The sequence below is a fragment of the Polypterus senegalus genome, chromosome 13 (assembly GCF_016835505.1).
Source record: "Polypterus senegalus isolate Bchr_013 chromosome 13, ASM1683550v1, whole genome shotgun sequence".
Taxonomy (NCBI): Eukaryota; Metazoa; Chordata; class Cladistia; order Polypteriformes; family Polypteridae; genus Polypterus; species Polypterus senegalus.
In genome coordinates, this window is record NC_053166.1 from 29200464 (window position 1) to 29217549 (window position 17086).

Here is a 17086-nt window from a genome sequence, read left to right on the forward strand (position 1 = left end):
AATCCACTCTTAGATAGGACTTCTACCACAGGGGGAACGACATCTAACCCTGCAAAGATAATTACAAAGTTTATAACTGATCACAGCTTATCAGACCCCTGGAGGTTTTTTTTTTTTTTAAAGCGAAGCATGTACTTGAGAGCACGTTTAAAGAAAATGATATTGTAAACGTTGATGGAAATGTGAATAAACTGTCACATCATAAAAAAGTGTAGAAGAGAGATTGAAAAAGACAAGTTAACCACATGACACTGCACACATTATCATCTACTTTATAATAGTAATGTACTGCATATTGAATTGAATTGCTTTTAAGTTGACAATTCTTGAATGCAGAGGATTCCTGAAGGACATAAATGAAAATGTTTTGGCACTAGAAAATTAGATTGCTGGGACTGCTGTAAAGTAAAAACATAGTACAAAAATTCAGAAATAATCAGATGTATAATAGACAGACACAAAACAACCCAAATCAGTCAGTCAGTCATTTCCCAAACTGCTATATCCTAACACAGGGTCACCGGGGTCTGCTTGAGCCAATTTTCAGCTAACACAGGGCGCAAGGCAGGAACAAATCCGGGCAGGGCACGCACACACGCACACACACACACACAGACACCAAGCACACAATAGGGACCATTTCAGGATCGCCAGTGCACCTAATCTGCATGTCTTTGGACTGTGGGAGGAAACTGGAGCAGCCGGAGGAAACCCACACAGACATGGGAAGAACATGCCACTCCACGCAGGGAGGACCCACAACCCAAATCAGATAAATTTGAAAAGTCTCCTTATACACATACCAAAAGGTTTGGACAAGCTTGTAGTGCTTCTAATACTCCGGGAATACTAAAAGCCTCATGGCCTCTAACTCTTCTCCTCTCTAAATATCTGGGGTGAAGTCCATATAGCTGCTCCAGATCTGGCATTTTCTTTAATAAAATTAAGAAACTGGAATCTGTAAAGCCTAGTTTCATAACAAAAAAAGAAGATGAGAAGAAAAATGTTATTCAAATATTATTTAAGTTTGGCAGCATTTCACATGAATTTATAAAATGTATTTTAAAAAATGAATATTTTCTCTCCTCAGAACACTTAACTTATTATACATCTACTCTGAATTACAAGCCTGACTGGAAAAAACAAAACAAAAAAAATCTTTGGCTAAGAAACAAAAAAAAGAACTGTATCTCATAGGTAGTATAATAGTTAACCAATTTCTAATGAATTAAGCACCAAAGTCAACAGAAGCACTGCTGTCAAATAAAATACAAAAGAATTGTAAAATTTAAAGGCTCACAATTTCTTACAGTCACATTTCTAGTTGAAACTGAATAATCCAATTCATTGAAAATGAACATGATGAATTCCTGAATGAATTGCGATACATATAATACCAGCTGTGTAAGCCTGTGCTATAAAATGCCCAGGTTCCTATAAACTACTGAAATTGTCAGAAAAAAATTGAAATGCAGAGTCAGTGGTTTCACTTTGTGGACGTGCTCGCCCCCTTGTCTATCAGCGGCTAAGCATGTTTCTCATTCGTTTGTCTTTCTCAGAGATTTCACTTTGGCAATGGAGTCGCTTTCTTTCAGCTTCATGCTGTAGCCTCGTACTTTTGTTCTTCCGACTTGTTAATTTGTCACTCTAAAGGATGTTAATGCATAAGAATTGTACAATATAAAGATTTAAGCTCATGTCATGATCGACTGGAGAGGTAAAATTAAAGGTCCTAGAATGATTCTTTACACAAATATCTGTGGCCAAAGAAAAGGCTACTACACACTTTTGTAAAAATCTAATAACCACAAAGGACCATGCAATATTATTTGCAGGCTGACATCTATTCCTGGCTTTAGGCTGTAAACATGGAACTAATATCTGCTTGGCGTACATAAAAAGATCCCCAGTGCACTACTGTTCTGATCAAGAGCATCCCTGCTTCCATCATATCACTGTGTTCTCCAACAGCTTATATACAGACCCTCAAATTGCACACTGTTGACTTGTCTTTGGCATGCCTGACTATTACCTACCCCAAAATATGAACAATATACATTTTTTAATTATTAGATTATTCATACTCTATTTTTCACATCAGCTGACAAATTCTTTGGGAAAACGTAGACTTCCTTAAGTACCTCAAAACCCAATGAACAACTAGTTTCATGTACCTGCCCCAGGCTATAAACTGATGAGTCAACAAAGGGTCATCACCCTATCTCTATGCTGTTCCACCATTATCTTGGCCTAAATGATTATTTGGTTTAATGTACTAAAAAAGAAAATCAGTACAATTGAGAAGTATCACATAATTAAAATTAGTACAAAATATAAAAACAATATCAGCTCATAACATTATAAAGGATTTAATCACGTAGATAGAACTACACAGGTCTTACTTTAAAATAAAGGAGCAGAACAACAACCTGGTTTAACAAACCAGAACCTGGTTTCCAAAATGGCATGCAAGCCCTTATCCTGATTAGAGAGACCTGGTTATCCGTGTTTGTAAAATCTGTTTAACAGTTGCAGATTTATTGCAATTAACCCTTTCATGTGGCCATGTAAACACTTAACTGGGTTACAGTTAAGGATTTTGTAGTCTGCACATGTCCACTGCACTTTGTCAGCCTATACATATATTTGCTTTGCACCCACCATGTGTAAAGTGTTCACAAGATAAACTTCCTGTGGCAAATCATTAGGTAATCAAATTGTTCCTTCTGATGGCTTAAATCAGGGATGCCCAATGCGTCAATCACGATCGACTGGTAGATTGGAAAGGGAGTGTAGGTAGATTGTGTTGTATTAAAAAACATTTTTCTTAAATGTTATGTTAGTCTATCATATATCCTCCCTATGGCATTTGCCACTTGATTGACATACAGGACGGCCAGTCTGAGATCTCTTTTCTTCTAACACACTGGTCATTCCGCATTCAAATGTGTGAGCTAATGCAAAACTCCGGCTATCTAAGTGATCTAGTTAGCCATCCAATTTATATCGACTAAAGAAGGGATTTAAAAAAAATTGTTGTTTATGGGCTGGATGTGGAATTGGATGAGGAATTTGTTCTCTCACAATGTCACAATCGAAGTGCGTTTGTCTGATCTGTCAATCTATCATTGCTATTCCAATGAAGGAAAATGTGGAAAGGCACTTTCGAACTGTTCATAAAAACTATGAAACTGACTTTCTTCCGAAAAGCGATCTGAGAAAGAGAAATGGGGGAACTAAAATCGCAGTTAATCGGACAGCCGTCATTTTTCACTCAGCTGAATTCAAAAGCAAAGGCAGACCCACCAAAGCATTGTTCTGGGTAAGTCACTCGATCTTTAAGCATAAGAAATCTTTCCAAGATGGAGAGGTGATAAAAGATGCCTTCGTTGAGACAGATGGCTAGGGAGAAATTCCTGCTGAGATTTCAAGACCCCCTGGCCGAAAAAAAAAGGAGTTTCTCCTTGTCATTAAATATGCAGAATACAAGCAACTTAATAACGATCAATGGCCACTAGACTTGGCATTTGTTTTTCCGATCTGACTAACATGTTGAATAAGCTTAATTTATAGCTGCAAGGAAAATAGAAAACCATGGTCAATATGATTAGCTCAGTTAATGCTTTCAAAAGAAAAATGCAACATCTGTCCTCAAAGCTGCAGAGCCTTGATTTGGGGAACATCCAAAACCTCGCGTCAGAGCTGGAGACGCAATGGAAGGCGTGTGCGCAACCTGACAGCATATGCTACACAGAGCAGATTGAAAATTGTCTATCAGACTTTACCTAAAGGAAAAAAAAATTAACGATTCGAGTGTTGCCCAATGTAGTGAAATAAGAGTAGCGTTTATTCTTCACAAATGTACTCAAGTAAAAGTAAAAAGTATGGTGCAGTAAAATTACTCTTAGAAGTACAATTTATTCATAAGTTACTCAAGTAAATGTAACTCGTTACTATCCACCTCTGATACTCAGCATATACAGATATATATATATATATAATTTTTAATGTAAGTAGATCATTTTGACCAGGTCAATTTAAAAGTAGCTCGCAAGCCGAAAAAGTGTGGGCACCCCCAGCTTAAATAATCTGCCGAAATATTTCAGAAATTTACAAATTTATATTGATGAGCTGGAAATACAGTGTTAAACTGGGCAGCAAAATCCCAGGAGCAGTATAGGAAAACATGTTAAAAGTAATGTGCGTTAAGTAGTCAGACTTTTTTAAAGTAATGAGTGACCAAAGTCCTATCTTATTTTATCGAAATAAAAATATCAGTATTGTTATTATTGCAGCAGTACTGGGTGTATGGCAAGGTGCGCTGCTCCTTTACAGGACTCAATTGCACAGCCAAGGAGAAGATAGTGTGCTGGATGCATTCCAAAAAATGGAATTAAACATTTATAAAACACAAAAAAAATGATCACAGGCTTCAGGCTTCTTTTATGATAGAATTCCGGGCGGTGATGACGTTTAACGGCACTGGAGTTTTTTGCCAGAGAAGAACTCCACACAAAATTACATGTACATGTAAATGTGGGCCTTGAAGAAACCAGGTTTCTGTCTTAACTGGGTTACTCACCTGATCCCGGTTATGTGTGTGCATGTAAATGCACTGACTAGCAACGTGCGGAGCAACAAAGCCAATCCTTCCAATCCCCAGCAACTTTTACCATCCCATTTTGGACAGTAAATAAATACTACCGTAACAAAGAGATGTATTACTTCCAGCATGTCCTCTGTTTACCGTGTCTTATCCCACTAAGCCACTCCTTGCACATCACCCATAAGGGGCATCTCAAATACAAACATTTTCAACTGGGTCACCTTGACCCGAGCATTTCTACTGTGAGGTCCTTGTCTTGTAATACAGAGCAAGTCCAGCAACCCTGCCTAGGAACCTATTTTCAGGCACTTCAACTCAACATGTGACCATAGGTTAGGATGGGGAAAGAGACTGAAAAGTGAATTATAAGGCATGTCTGTTAACTGGGGTATTTAAGACCTCGATGACAAAATGAGATTGCCTACCTGAAGGCATATATTCCCACCAACGTCCTGCACACAAATCCACTACCTTGGCAACTCGCAGATATAAAGTTACTGCCTCACGAAGCTTTTTGGAAAGGCATTCCATGCACATTATATCCTGAAGTGGCAGATACCTGGAAGGAGATAAAGAAATTGAGTAAACAACAAAATATTCAATTCTGTAGACAGGCAGTTAGAACAAGCTACTATCCCCTGGCATTTTGATGATAGCTTTCCACTAAACAAATTTTATCTTTCACTGTAAAAAAGCCATCAAGCCTTTCTTAATATTTAAAAAAATATATATACTGGTGCAGTTTAAATGTTGCATAGTGCAAATAATATGCAATTCAAACTTCACATCTTAGTTTGCATATCAAATTTTTGCATACATTTCTAAAATGTTGCATCAACAAATATAATAAGCAATAACAACTATTAAATAATCTTAAGGGCTTTTGCATTAGAAGAACATCAAAGTAAACAAAGTTGATAGGTCTGAAATATACTGTAAATAGTAAGAAATACACACGAGTAAATAATTTTTTAATCTGGATTGATAAATGTTCTGACTACATTCAATAGCTGTATTGTAGCCGGACATGAGCTTTTGCAGTGATTTATTTTCTACATGACATTACTCACATGTCCCTCATAGGCTGTGTGTTAAACACACAAGTCTGTTGACTGACTCTGGTTTAAGAACAGCGCAACATTTCTGCCTGCATTAAAATATTCAGAAGTTTCTGAATCCATCCCCCTTAGTAACTTCAATTGGTATCTTATCTTTTCTAAGTGGTAACTGTTTCTTTCCTTTTAAAATGTTGTGGCTAAGGTTGCCCGAGTAAGTTTCTATATAGTGAAAATGGGGTTCTTCATGGGGTAGATAACTCATAATGGCTTTCATATTCTTCGTAACAGTTAACAAAAAGATGATTAAATAGGTTGGTTGTTGAATTAATTTTAAGTGCCTCCAGCTTTCAACATGTCTTACAAATCAGTTTTTTGTTCATACAAGTAAACTGGAGCTGCGTCAGGTGATTAACTCTACAATTGTGGACTCAGAACCTGGGGGCAGGTCTGCATCTTCATCTGATTTTTTTGTCACTTATAGCAAACCTACTGCTAGTTATAGAGTCACTAGCAAGATGTCTGAATCATAGGTGCTGCTTTAAAACATTAGAAACCAATGAGATGAATCAGGAGTGCCTTGGCATAGTACAAACATTTCTCATTGGCTTCTCCAAATAAGATTGTGTTTGCAAACACTGCTGCTACCACTTCAAACAATATCATTCCAACCAACCCTACCGCAAGGCATAAGAAAGTTTGTTAAAAACATTGCCAAGAATACATGTAAATTTAGATTCATACTCTTAAGCAACCACAATGGAGAAATTTACTTTGTTGGACTGCTATATGTCAGTCAATCATTATTCAACCTGTTACATTTATATTTTGTCTTAATTTTGGTTGTTTTTGTGTATTGCTGTATAGTAAATAACAAAAACTATATTACTTTTGCACAGAAGGCCAGAATTCAGAACACTGACAGATTCAGCTAAAGTAATCTAGGTTTCATATAATTTCCATTATTACCTTGTCCATAACGTAACACCATAATTAATTCCATTAGAGGTAATAGAGGCCAAAGCCAATCCCTGCAGCACTGGGTACAATTCAGGAACAAACTGTGAACCAAACAACAGTCCATTGCAGAGGACACCAAATTCCTCAACTAATTTGTCTAAAACACAAGCTAATTAATGTATTACTTTCCTCAAAATATTCCCAACATCTCACAAAGTTTTAGTTCTTTAATATGATTGGAAATAAGACTGGTAATATATGAGAAAATTCCTAGGTATGTAAAATATAATACAAATCTGTCTGTGACAACAATGCAACAAAACTGTAAACACACGATTTTTCGTTAAATGCATCATGAAGCATTATAAATAGACAACATCAGATTCTTACTGTTCTCAAGGAGTGAAATGTAAGACTGTATTGATTAAGGAGATGTACGGCAGAAGTTTTGACAAAGATTTGGCATATGATATATTGTAAATAAATGATACTGGAATGGGGATGATAAGCCATCAATACAATCATTGCACTATAATAAATACATGGCAATTGGGCTGTATTAATAGGTTTTCTTACATTTTTACATTTCTCTAAAAATAACAAATGTCTGTCAAATAAGTGAAAAAGAACTTTCTATTTAAGAGCAGTATAAACAAGTATTTGACCGGGTATTTAACCCACCAGACTAAAAGGTAATTACAGTGATAGTGACAAAATTGAATAACATTTCTTTTTTAAGAAGCAATATTTGATTATTTTCTAATATTATTTGCAAGATGATAATAGATATTTACAAAGTGAATGCCATCACAATGTATTAAAATAAAGAGCTCCCCCCGTAATAGTGTGGCTCTGACGTGGCGATACATATATTAGTTAAATTATGGTGAATTTTGAATAAGTACAGTGGTGCAAATTTTTTTTTTTTTTTTTTAAACAGCAATGATATTTTCTTTCACATCTTCTAAATACTGATGTTAACTGCTCATTTTAAAAATCAAGTATTTCATCTTAAATGTCATTCCTTGTTTTATGCATATATTATGAAGTCACAATGTAGACACCATTCAAATAAAGTGTTAATGAAATTTGTTACATGATATTAATGTTCTGGAGTTGCTGGAGTGCCAAACCCTGCCACCAATCCCCTAGTTCTCCGGGCAAGTTAAGTAACTTCTATATTAAAAAAAAAAAACACCACTTCAAATATATTAATGCATGCTAATTCAGTCAAGATAATCGGAATCGAATCAGGACATCAGTGCCGATACCCAGCCTCAGTGACAACATAATCATAATTTTACCATGCAGCCCCTTAAGCATATGAAACTCATTTAGGCCCCTGGAATAAAATGACTAAAATAATATAATTACAAAAATTCAATGAAATCAAAGTATAATGAATATTTATACACAACTCCCATTTACTGTATCCTTGTTTAAATTTGCAAAGAACACAGTTATCACCATGCAATCAATGCATGATACTGTTAACCGAGTTTTTCCAGGGAAAGTCCAATCATAGAGAAGTTTTTCAGCGTACCAGAACTGAATGTGAAAAGTGTGATCAGTCAAGACACTGGTGATGGTGAACTACAGAGGAAGGTACTTGCGGATCTTTAACTCAAGTTTATTTTGTGGTTACTGTTGGATAACTTTGCAAGTTATAGCCTGTAATTTTTTGCTTCTGTAATGTTTATTAGAATTGGTGCCCATGATTATGCAGATGGAGCCAAATATACTAATAGTATATAGCTTTAAATATGTCTTTAAGACAAAAACAAAAGTATCACTTCATATGTTTCAGTACTATATTAGTTCTGAATAATATATATATATATATATATATATATATATATATATATATATATATATATATATATATATATATATATATATACTTTTAAAAACATGCTTATATTAAGTTAAAAAGTATACTAAAAAGTAAAAAATAAGTCTCTCATACATTACTTGTAAAATAAAAGCGTGGGGGCTTTTCATCAATCAACATTCAAAAAACACTTCTTAAAATCTTAGCAAAAGCCCCCACGCTTTTATTTTACAAGTAATGTATGAGAGACTTATTTATTACTTTTTAGTACACTTTTTAACTTAATATAAGCATGGTTTTTTAAAAAGTATTTTTTATAAATTATTTTCAACTTTTTAGTCTTGGGTTTGTTTAGTATAATTTTGTAATCAACATTTTAACACCTGCGGTGGGCTGGCACCCTGCCCAGGGTTTGTTTCCTGCCTTGTGCCCTGTGTTGGCTGAGATTGGCTCCAGCAGACCCCATGACCCTGTAGTTAGGATATAGCGGGTTGGATAATGGATATTTTAACACTTCCTTTAATATTTCTATCCGTTACTAGTGCCATCTATTGGTGAAATCTTTAACTATTCTTCATATGAAAATTTCATTTCTTAATTAAGATGGATTAATTGATCAATTAGTGAAACTGATTATTGACTCAGGTATTGTCATCAGAAGTGAGTAAGTGTGCAAAATTTCAAGTCATTTGGACAATAGGAACTGGGTTAAATATTGATTACAAGATTTGTACCAGACAAACAGGTGAAGTTAAAATAAGCGTGGTAATAATAAAAAGAAGTGTAATTTTGTGTAAAAAACACAAACGGCCATCGAAATTGCATTATTTTTCATGCAGGTAAAAGTTAGTGTTTATTAGGTCTAATATTAAAGACAGAACAACCTACCTAAAGATATGGCAAAGCACTTCATGAGACAGTTCATTTATATAATCCCTTGGTTCTTTCTGTTTCAGTGGATCATCCAAACCTCCTCCTACTTCCCCGAAACACCGGGATTTGCTTAATTTCCTCCGAGGGCCCATCATTGCAAACTGCTAGGAGAGAGTCACTCTCCCCTATACCCCCCTCAAAAAAAAAAAGTGTGGAAGGGGGGTTGGGGGAGGAAAAAATAAGTTCTGAGCTGGACTCCAGCCCTCCACAAGCAGATCAAACCTAAGACAGAAAAGAACATATGAATTATTTGTTATGACAATTAGCAACATGAGAGATTGCCAAAATCATTAATTCTAACAATAACCAGTAATACAGCAAAAACACAAAAAATATATTACCACTCGTTAGCCTACTCTTTTCAGAATTTCAGAAGAAATTCTGAGAATTGGAATTAGAGAACATAATAAGATGTCAGTCGCTAAATAAAAGTATACAATTACCCAACTCAATTTCTAATTACATCCATTTTGACAATGCATGGTCACAGGCAGTTGCTGTCACCCCTGGCAAAACATGACATTTTTACTCTAGCTTTACACAATTCATGCACACAACATACCTACATTGGACCAATTTAGAATCGCCACTTGGATGTGTCTGAGGACAACAAAATACTATGAAAAAAACACCTGACAGAGGAGAACCTCACGCAGACAGTGGATTAGGAAATGGATTTAAAGACACAATGCTGAATTAGTAAGGCAGCAGTGCTAATCAACCACTGCTAATATTCACCTGAGACACATTCTTTTAAAATCAAGTTATGAAATCATATATTAGAACATTTTACATTTTTTGATGAAGACATTCAAGCCATTCAGCCTAACAAATCTCACTAGCCCTATCCATTTACTTCTTCCAAATTACCATCAAATCGAGTTAGGATGGCCCCTACAATCCTGCTGTCTAACACACTACTTAGTAACGTATTCAATAGGTCTATGGTTCTCTGTGTGGGGGAAAAAAAAAAAAAACCTCCTAACATTTGTGAGAAATTTATCCTGAACAAGTTTCCAACTGTGCCCCTGTGTTCTTTTTCCCAGGTCATTTTAAAGTAACTGCCTCGATCCACTGTACTGATTCCTCATTCAGTATCAATCATGTCATCCCTTTATCTCCTTTTCTCTAAACTGAAAAGGTTCAACTCCTTTAATCTTTCCTCAGAACTAATCCCCTGCAGTCCTGGAATCATTCTAGTCGCTCTTCTCTGAACTTCATGTAGCACCTCTATGTCTACTTTTGTTTTTATAGAAACTACACCCAGTACTCCAAATGAGGCCTAAACAGTACATTATAAAGCTTAAGCATAACGTCCTTATACTTGTACTCTATGCATTATGCTATTAAACCTGACATTCTGTTAGCCTTCTTAATGGCTTCTGAACATTGCCTTGAGGTTGAGAGTGACAAGTCCACTACAACTCCTAGGTCCTTCTTGTAAGATGTACTTTCAAGTTTCACACCTTCCATTGCGTTATTAAATCTTTGTATTTCCTAAGTGTAATACTTTACATTTACTTACATTATATTTCATCTGCTAGAAATCTGCCCAAGCTTGTATCCTGGTCACAATTCAACACATTCTGGATTACTGGCTTATCCACCTAGATTGGTTAACCAGCTTGTAGTATATATTATTATCCAAAACATTTATAGAGTATATATTAAATATACAAGCGACCCAAGCACTGACCCTTGAGGAACACCACTGTTAACATCACCAAATTATGATAAGATTACCCACACCATAACCCTCTTCTTCCTGTGTTTCAGCCAATTCTGCACCCATCTACACACTACACTCAGAACTCTCACTTGTTTTGGTTTCAGGTCAAATGCTTTCTGAAAGTCAAGACAAAAAATATTATATCCACCACTCTGATCATATCATTTTATTGCCTGTTCATAGAATTCCAGAATGCTAATGAAACATGGCCTACATTGTCTGATCCCATACTGACTATTCACTAACACTCCTATTCTTGTCATGTATTGCTCCATCGTCTCCTTAATATTTTCTTCCATTTATTTTCATTTGATGTACATTAAGCTTGCTGGCCTTTTGTTACTTGGACCTGCCCAATCACCCTTTTAATACAATGAGATAATACTTTCCATTTTACAGACCTTAGGAATTTCCCTATTGTGCAGTGACTTCCTACAACTATGTGTAAATGGTTTATATCTGCACTCAGTAACCTCCTTAAACCGGGGATATACTTAACGCTCCACAACGCATGAGCTTCTGGACACGACTGCTACACAAGCAGTGTAGTGCCTATACTTGTGCATGTACCTTTAGTAAATCTGGAAGATTCAACCAGCTGTCAGTGTGAGACATCATCACAGGGAGAAAACAATGTCTGTCTGGTTTTGCAGTGTTGTGAGTTGAGGGAAGAAAGATGTTAAACATAAAAATTATTTGCATACTGATGCTGTTACAAAGGTGCAAAAAAAAAAAAAAAACAGCGACACAGAATGTCAAGACAGTATGTGATACCTTTAAATGTATTTATTGCATCATATTGGCACATAGACTTATCTTGCTCAAATGGAAGAATTCAAGCCCACCTCTTTTAAGTCAGTGGACAACTGATGTTATATACTAATTGAAATTGGAAAAAAATCAAATTCTCATTTAGAGGACCTGTTCAAAACTTTTTTTAAAACCTGGCAGGTTCTGATCAATAACATTTTAGAATAAGCACTTAAATTGGGGAAAAGGATTTTCTCCTCCTTTTTTTCCTACTCTGGCTGTTGGGCTTGCTCTCTTTCTCATGAGTAGGGGTTGATCTGAATTTTGTTTTTTCAAGTCTGACTGGCTTGTATGGAATGTTGGTTGATTATAATAAATTCAATTAAAAAAAAAAAGTATTGCATCATTACAATGAGGTATATGCAACACTTATGCGAAAAATGGATGAAGAAAAGCACTATGAAGACATTTGCATGTCAGCATTTTAAGTTTGATGATTTTGTCAAACATTAAAACACGCAGATTGATCCTGTTGGAGCTGCAAGCCTGTTGTCACATCTTGATTGTTAACACCAATTCTGATGTCAAATACCAAAACATACACTCCACCAGTATTTTTGCTGGTGCTGCAACTCGCGCATGCGTTGCATTAATTTCTGAGGCTATGCTCAGAGGATGCATAAAAAGAACACTGGGAATGTGTGGTAGCCATGATGTGTGTGCATATGCATTCTGAGAGTAAAGCATAAACCGGACGGAAAAACTCTCAAGGAAAAATGTTATCAGGTCTGGGGATGTGTTACATTTCTGCCTATTTAATCTAAGCAACACTTCTCTCTCTACAATTTCCAAGACACGCAATATCTCCTTAGTAGTTTCTGTTAATTTCTCAAGTGTGAAAACTCATGAAAAATCCAAGTTTACAGCTAAGGTTATCAGGATACCGAAATTCCAAACTTAGATGATAAAAGAAATAGAGAAAAAAATATTGAAATTCAATGCCAGTTTTGATACACAATACGGTATACAACGCAACTCATAAAATGTATTTAAATAAATTGCAAATTGCATTACAGCCTATGCTAAAAACTTCCCATCCACCTGCAGTCAGAATCTTAAAAAGGCAGATTTGAATTCTGAGCTGGTTTCCCCAACTGCAACAAATCTGGACCATCATCAAGAATGCTCCAAGGAAAATGCACCACACTGCTTCATTCACACAGACCTCATTTGTGTAAAAGTCAGCTAAATCAAATCGCCTTCCATTTTAGTCACCATCTCACAATTCAATCTCTACTATATAGACCAAGTTTATGAGCACATAGAGGAACCACTGTTTCTAGAGTTAGGCACTGAAAAATTATAGCGCCTTACATTATATAGTAAATATGATGAAATATAACTGTAAAACTGCACATAAAATAAAAGTAATGGACTATGGCAACACACAAAAAAACTGTCCCTAATTGAATAGTGCATTTTAAAACTGGTCCACAGGTAAAAATAACTGCACTCCTGTCTTAAGCTGCTAAATTTTGATAGACTACAAAAAGCATTTTAATCTCTAGAAAAATAACAAACGCCACACCCCTAATTCAAGCACAACAGTTTACAGGGTTACACTATTTAATATTTCCGTAGTTTAGAAATAAGATTATAAAAGGGCTGCCACTCTAGTCATGCACTTTGGTAGCCTAATAGGCTCAACTATTAGTGGCCATAGCAAACCTAAAATGCGTTCATAGTGTAGGCTGTAGAAATGCTATGATGAAAAAGGCAGATTGAAACAATTCTAAAAATTATGCTTTAGATAACCCTACTTACAGCATTTGCTGTTTCACTGTCTGTATATTTTAATTGCCCCTTACTATTCCTGATACACTTTACCTACTCCTTGACTGTGACAAGAATCTCTTTGGTGATCTTTCATCTCTCTCTAACTGCCTTTTAGCTTCCTAATATCCTTCTCATATGCCCTACAGTACACATGGGAGTTATTGTTACTCTTATACACTTACAGGTCAAAACAGCTCCCATTCTGCAAATGTTTGCAAAACCATTATCAAGTCAAGTTCCAAGATGGTGTTGTGTTCAACCACACTGACATTTTCAGATTGTGTACATTGTATATAAATGCAACATATACATGCATCAAACACAAATAATCACGCAGTTGTTACAGTGAACAGCTGTTAAATTATGATCCTAATATATGAACTGGCCCTGAATCAAGTGCCACGAGTTCTAATGTACAAGAACGGAGGAAGGAGAAACGAGCTTGCCTAGGATGCATGATGGCTGTGACAATAGTTATCTTTTTAAAAAACAATCAAATATAAACAAAAGGGAACGGTGTGCCTGTAATATTCTGTACCGACATTACCACCGTTTGTGGATAATTTACAGTCCCAGGTTGTGCGGGTGCCATGTAAAGATATTATGCTGGTACCAAAGAATTGTTCAAATTTAATACCAATGCTGTAAATTTACAATGGCGCCACATGACAACAGACAGTTTTGCTACTTAATGTATGGCAAAAAAGGTTGATGGGATGTAACTGAAAATATCTCGCTGCTTCTGCCAAACATATATCCGGAGAGGACATGTACCGTGCAAAATATTCCAATATCGACTCGTTTTTAGACTTTGAAAACCGAATTTTTGTAAATTACTTTTAAGTACATGTGTGCAAAACAAAAATCTGTGTCTCTGCTGTACGAAATGCAACCATTACAAACTCCACTGTAGACTGCACCCCCACAGTCCCCAAAATCAGGCCTTCGACGCCGGCGATTCACAAACGCATTGCTTTACTGTCAGCCCTCACACAGAGGGAAGGACAAGGAGTGATTTCGAAAAGGCACTCCGATACACTCTCAAAGGAGACAACTGCCCATACATACAACTTAACACAAACATCTTGCCAACCTGCCCGACGGCTCTCGCTTCGTCTCTTCAACTGCACCTCAGAGACGCATTTCCGCCATCGCCAGTCATGGCCACGCCCCGTATCTCGCGCTGACCTCCGGTGAGGGCGGAACGATGCCCAAGGGGCGGTGCTAACCAAGCACGTGGGCTGCGTTTTTATTTTTATAACATAGAATTCTTATTCGTCCGCGTCATTTAACAGTTGCTTCTAATCAGGTAACACACGTCTGGTTTGGTATCTTAATGTGACGAAAGAACATGTATCTTTTTTGCAAAAATATTTTTTTTCAAATTCATTCATTTCTGTAATGTTTTTGAGAGTAAACATGTCACAAATGAAAGCTTAATAAAACTGTACGTACACGAATACGTTGTATATAATAAGAGTAATAATCATTACATTTTACTTGAATAGCAGAATGCATGCATCAAAACTAATGCTGAATTATCTTAAAAAAAATGAAAAGCTCATAACGAAGAAACAGGTAAACCCAGTTTTGAATACGGAACAGAATGTGTTAATCACCCGTTCACTACTGGAAGAGGGACGTCAAACAGACGAGACTGCGTGCCTAAAGACTATTGTATTAATATGAATATGTCACAGTTTTAGTGTCGTTAAACATGTATTTATATAAATAAATATGTGAACAATCGATCGTATCTTGACCAATGTGTTTTGAACAAATTATGCAATTTCAGGGGCTCTGCGCTCTTGTTCTGTAAAAGCGCGCGCAGTTTAAACCTACAGGTGGTGAGATGCAGAAGAGCGTGTGCACGGCATTCTGCAAAATACATTGCTTTGAAAAAAAGTGTATTTATTTATTTAAATAAGAATGAAGTTTGGGTCTTGTAGTGATCCGTAGAAATATACGTACTGGTGCCTGAGTTTGACATTTTCGCTGGGTGGGCAGGGCCATAGACATATACAGTTAGACGCCGCATTCACTGTGTTGCCCAGTCGACACGATACGTCAGTGCGTCCGCCATATTGCGAGTGGCAAAAGTGCCATTTAAACTAATACAGGTAGACGTGGAAACCGGGTTTTCTGATAAAAAAACAATAACGTTTACAACAGTATCGTTTACATACAACAGATTTTGGCGAATCGTTTAAATGCATTTATTTATATCCATTTATACACTAATAACGGCAATTATTGAGAAGAAAACTTGACCAATGTCTGAAAGTCAAAATAGTAAGACTGCAAATGGCAGTCTGGTCTTTCTTTTAACAGTGAAATGATACACTCAATGACAAAAATAAACAATTTTATTGTATACAAATTGGCTTAATAATTTCTGAAAACATTTCACTCATTCCTCTCTGAATCTTTCTCTCTCACACACGCACACACACACAATGTGGTTACTTAAATATATACAAGATAGGATCTAAAATCCTTGAAACAGAACTGTCTTACATAGCTTTTTCCATGTGTTGCCACTCTGTAATTTGAGAGTAATCAGTCTGGCAATATGGTGCAGCCTTAGTTTGTGGAAGACAGACACAACTAAAGACATGAGCATAAAATTATGGTTGTCAATTTCAAACTGTGTTTCCTCAATGTGCTCCTTGAGAAAAAAAACACATCATCTGAACCAATCTCAGTCCGAACAAACTGATTGATCAGAGATACACTGACAGCTTGCCCTAATGTCGACTGTCGGATAACATGCTCAGCTACTTTGACCACCTTGACTGTACCCTCGGAAGGAATCATCAAACCTCCTTTGTTTTTTAATGTGAGCAAGTGGTAGCTTTGATCATATGATGCCGGTACAGCATCTGTTACCAAACTAGCACGGCACACATCACAGAACAGCTTTCTCAAAATCTGTCGAATGGCAAACTCTGAAATGTAAAGAAGGGCATTTTCCACGAGGCCACCAAAACGGGTTGGAAAGTAGCTATGGTCACACACAATTGCAGGGATATTTGCAAAAGGGGATGGTAGCTATTCTTCTGCTGCTGCTGGTGTAGAGGACATCTCAACAGCAGACAGGGAGACAGTCTCATCCTGTGCTGCCACGTTTCCAGATGTGCTTGGAGAGGCACCATACCGAACCATGAGACGACGGAAAATGGCCTGGAACTGAACAGCTAAAGAGTTGTTATTCCAGCCCCCTAAAACACACATGCACCACTTTTACAGATCTTAACTCTTTTTCAGTTGAATTTCTTGAGAAAAAAAAACAAAAATCTGCACTGCTAGTAACATCTTGGCTTTATAAATTGTACAAAGTGATAGATTTACATGCTTGTCAGTCTGTTCCCACAAAGTTGATCAAT

The 17086-nt window shown here is 36.4% G+C and overlaps 1 protein-coding gene across 1 annotated transcript in view; it reads right to left on the reverse strand.

Annotated features, from left to right (window-relative positions):
* fbxo38 (F-box protein 38) overlaps positions 1–14874 on the reverse strand; it is a 48529-nt gene extending 33655 nt beyond the window's left edge. Inside the window, exons 1-4 of the mRNA XM_039774515.1 lie at positions 14794–14874; positions 9341–9607; positions 5032–5165; positions 804–967 (exon numbers count right to left, since the gene is read on the reverse strand). Of these exons, the coding sequence (XP_039630449.1) occupies positions 804–967; positions 5032–5165; positions 9341–9480 (438 nt within the window). The 5' untranslated portion in view covers positions 9481–9607; positions 14794–14874. The remainder of the gene's footprint in view (positions 1–803; positions 968–5031; positions 5166–9340; positions 9608–14793) is intronic.
* Positions 14875–17086: the final 2212 nt, after the last annotated feature.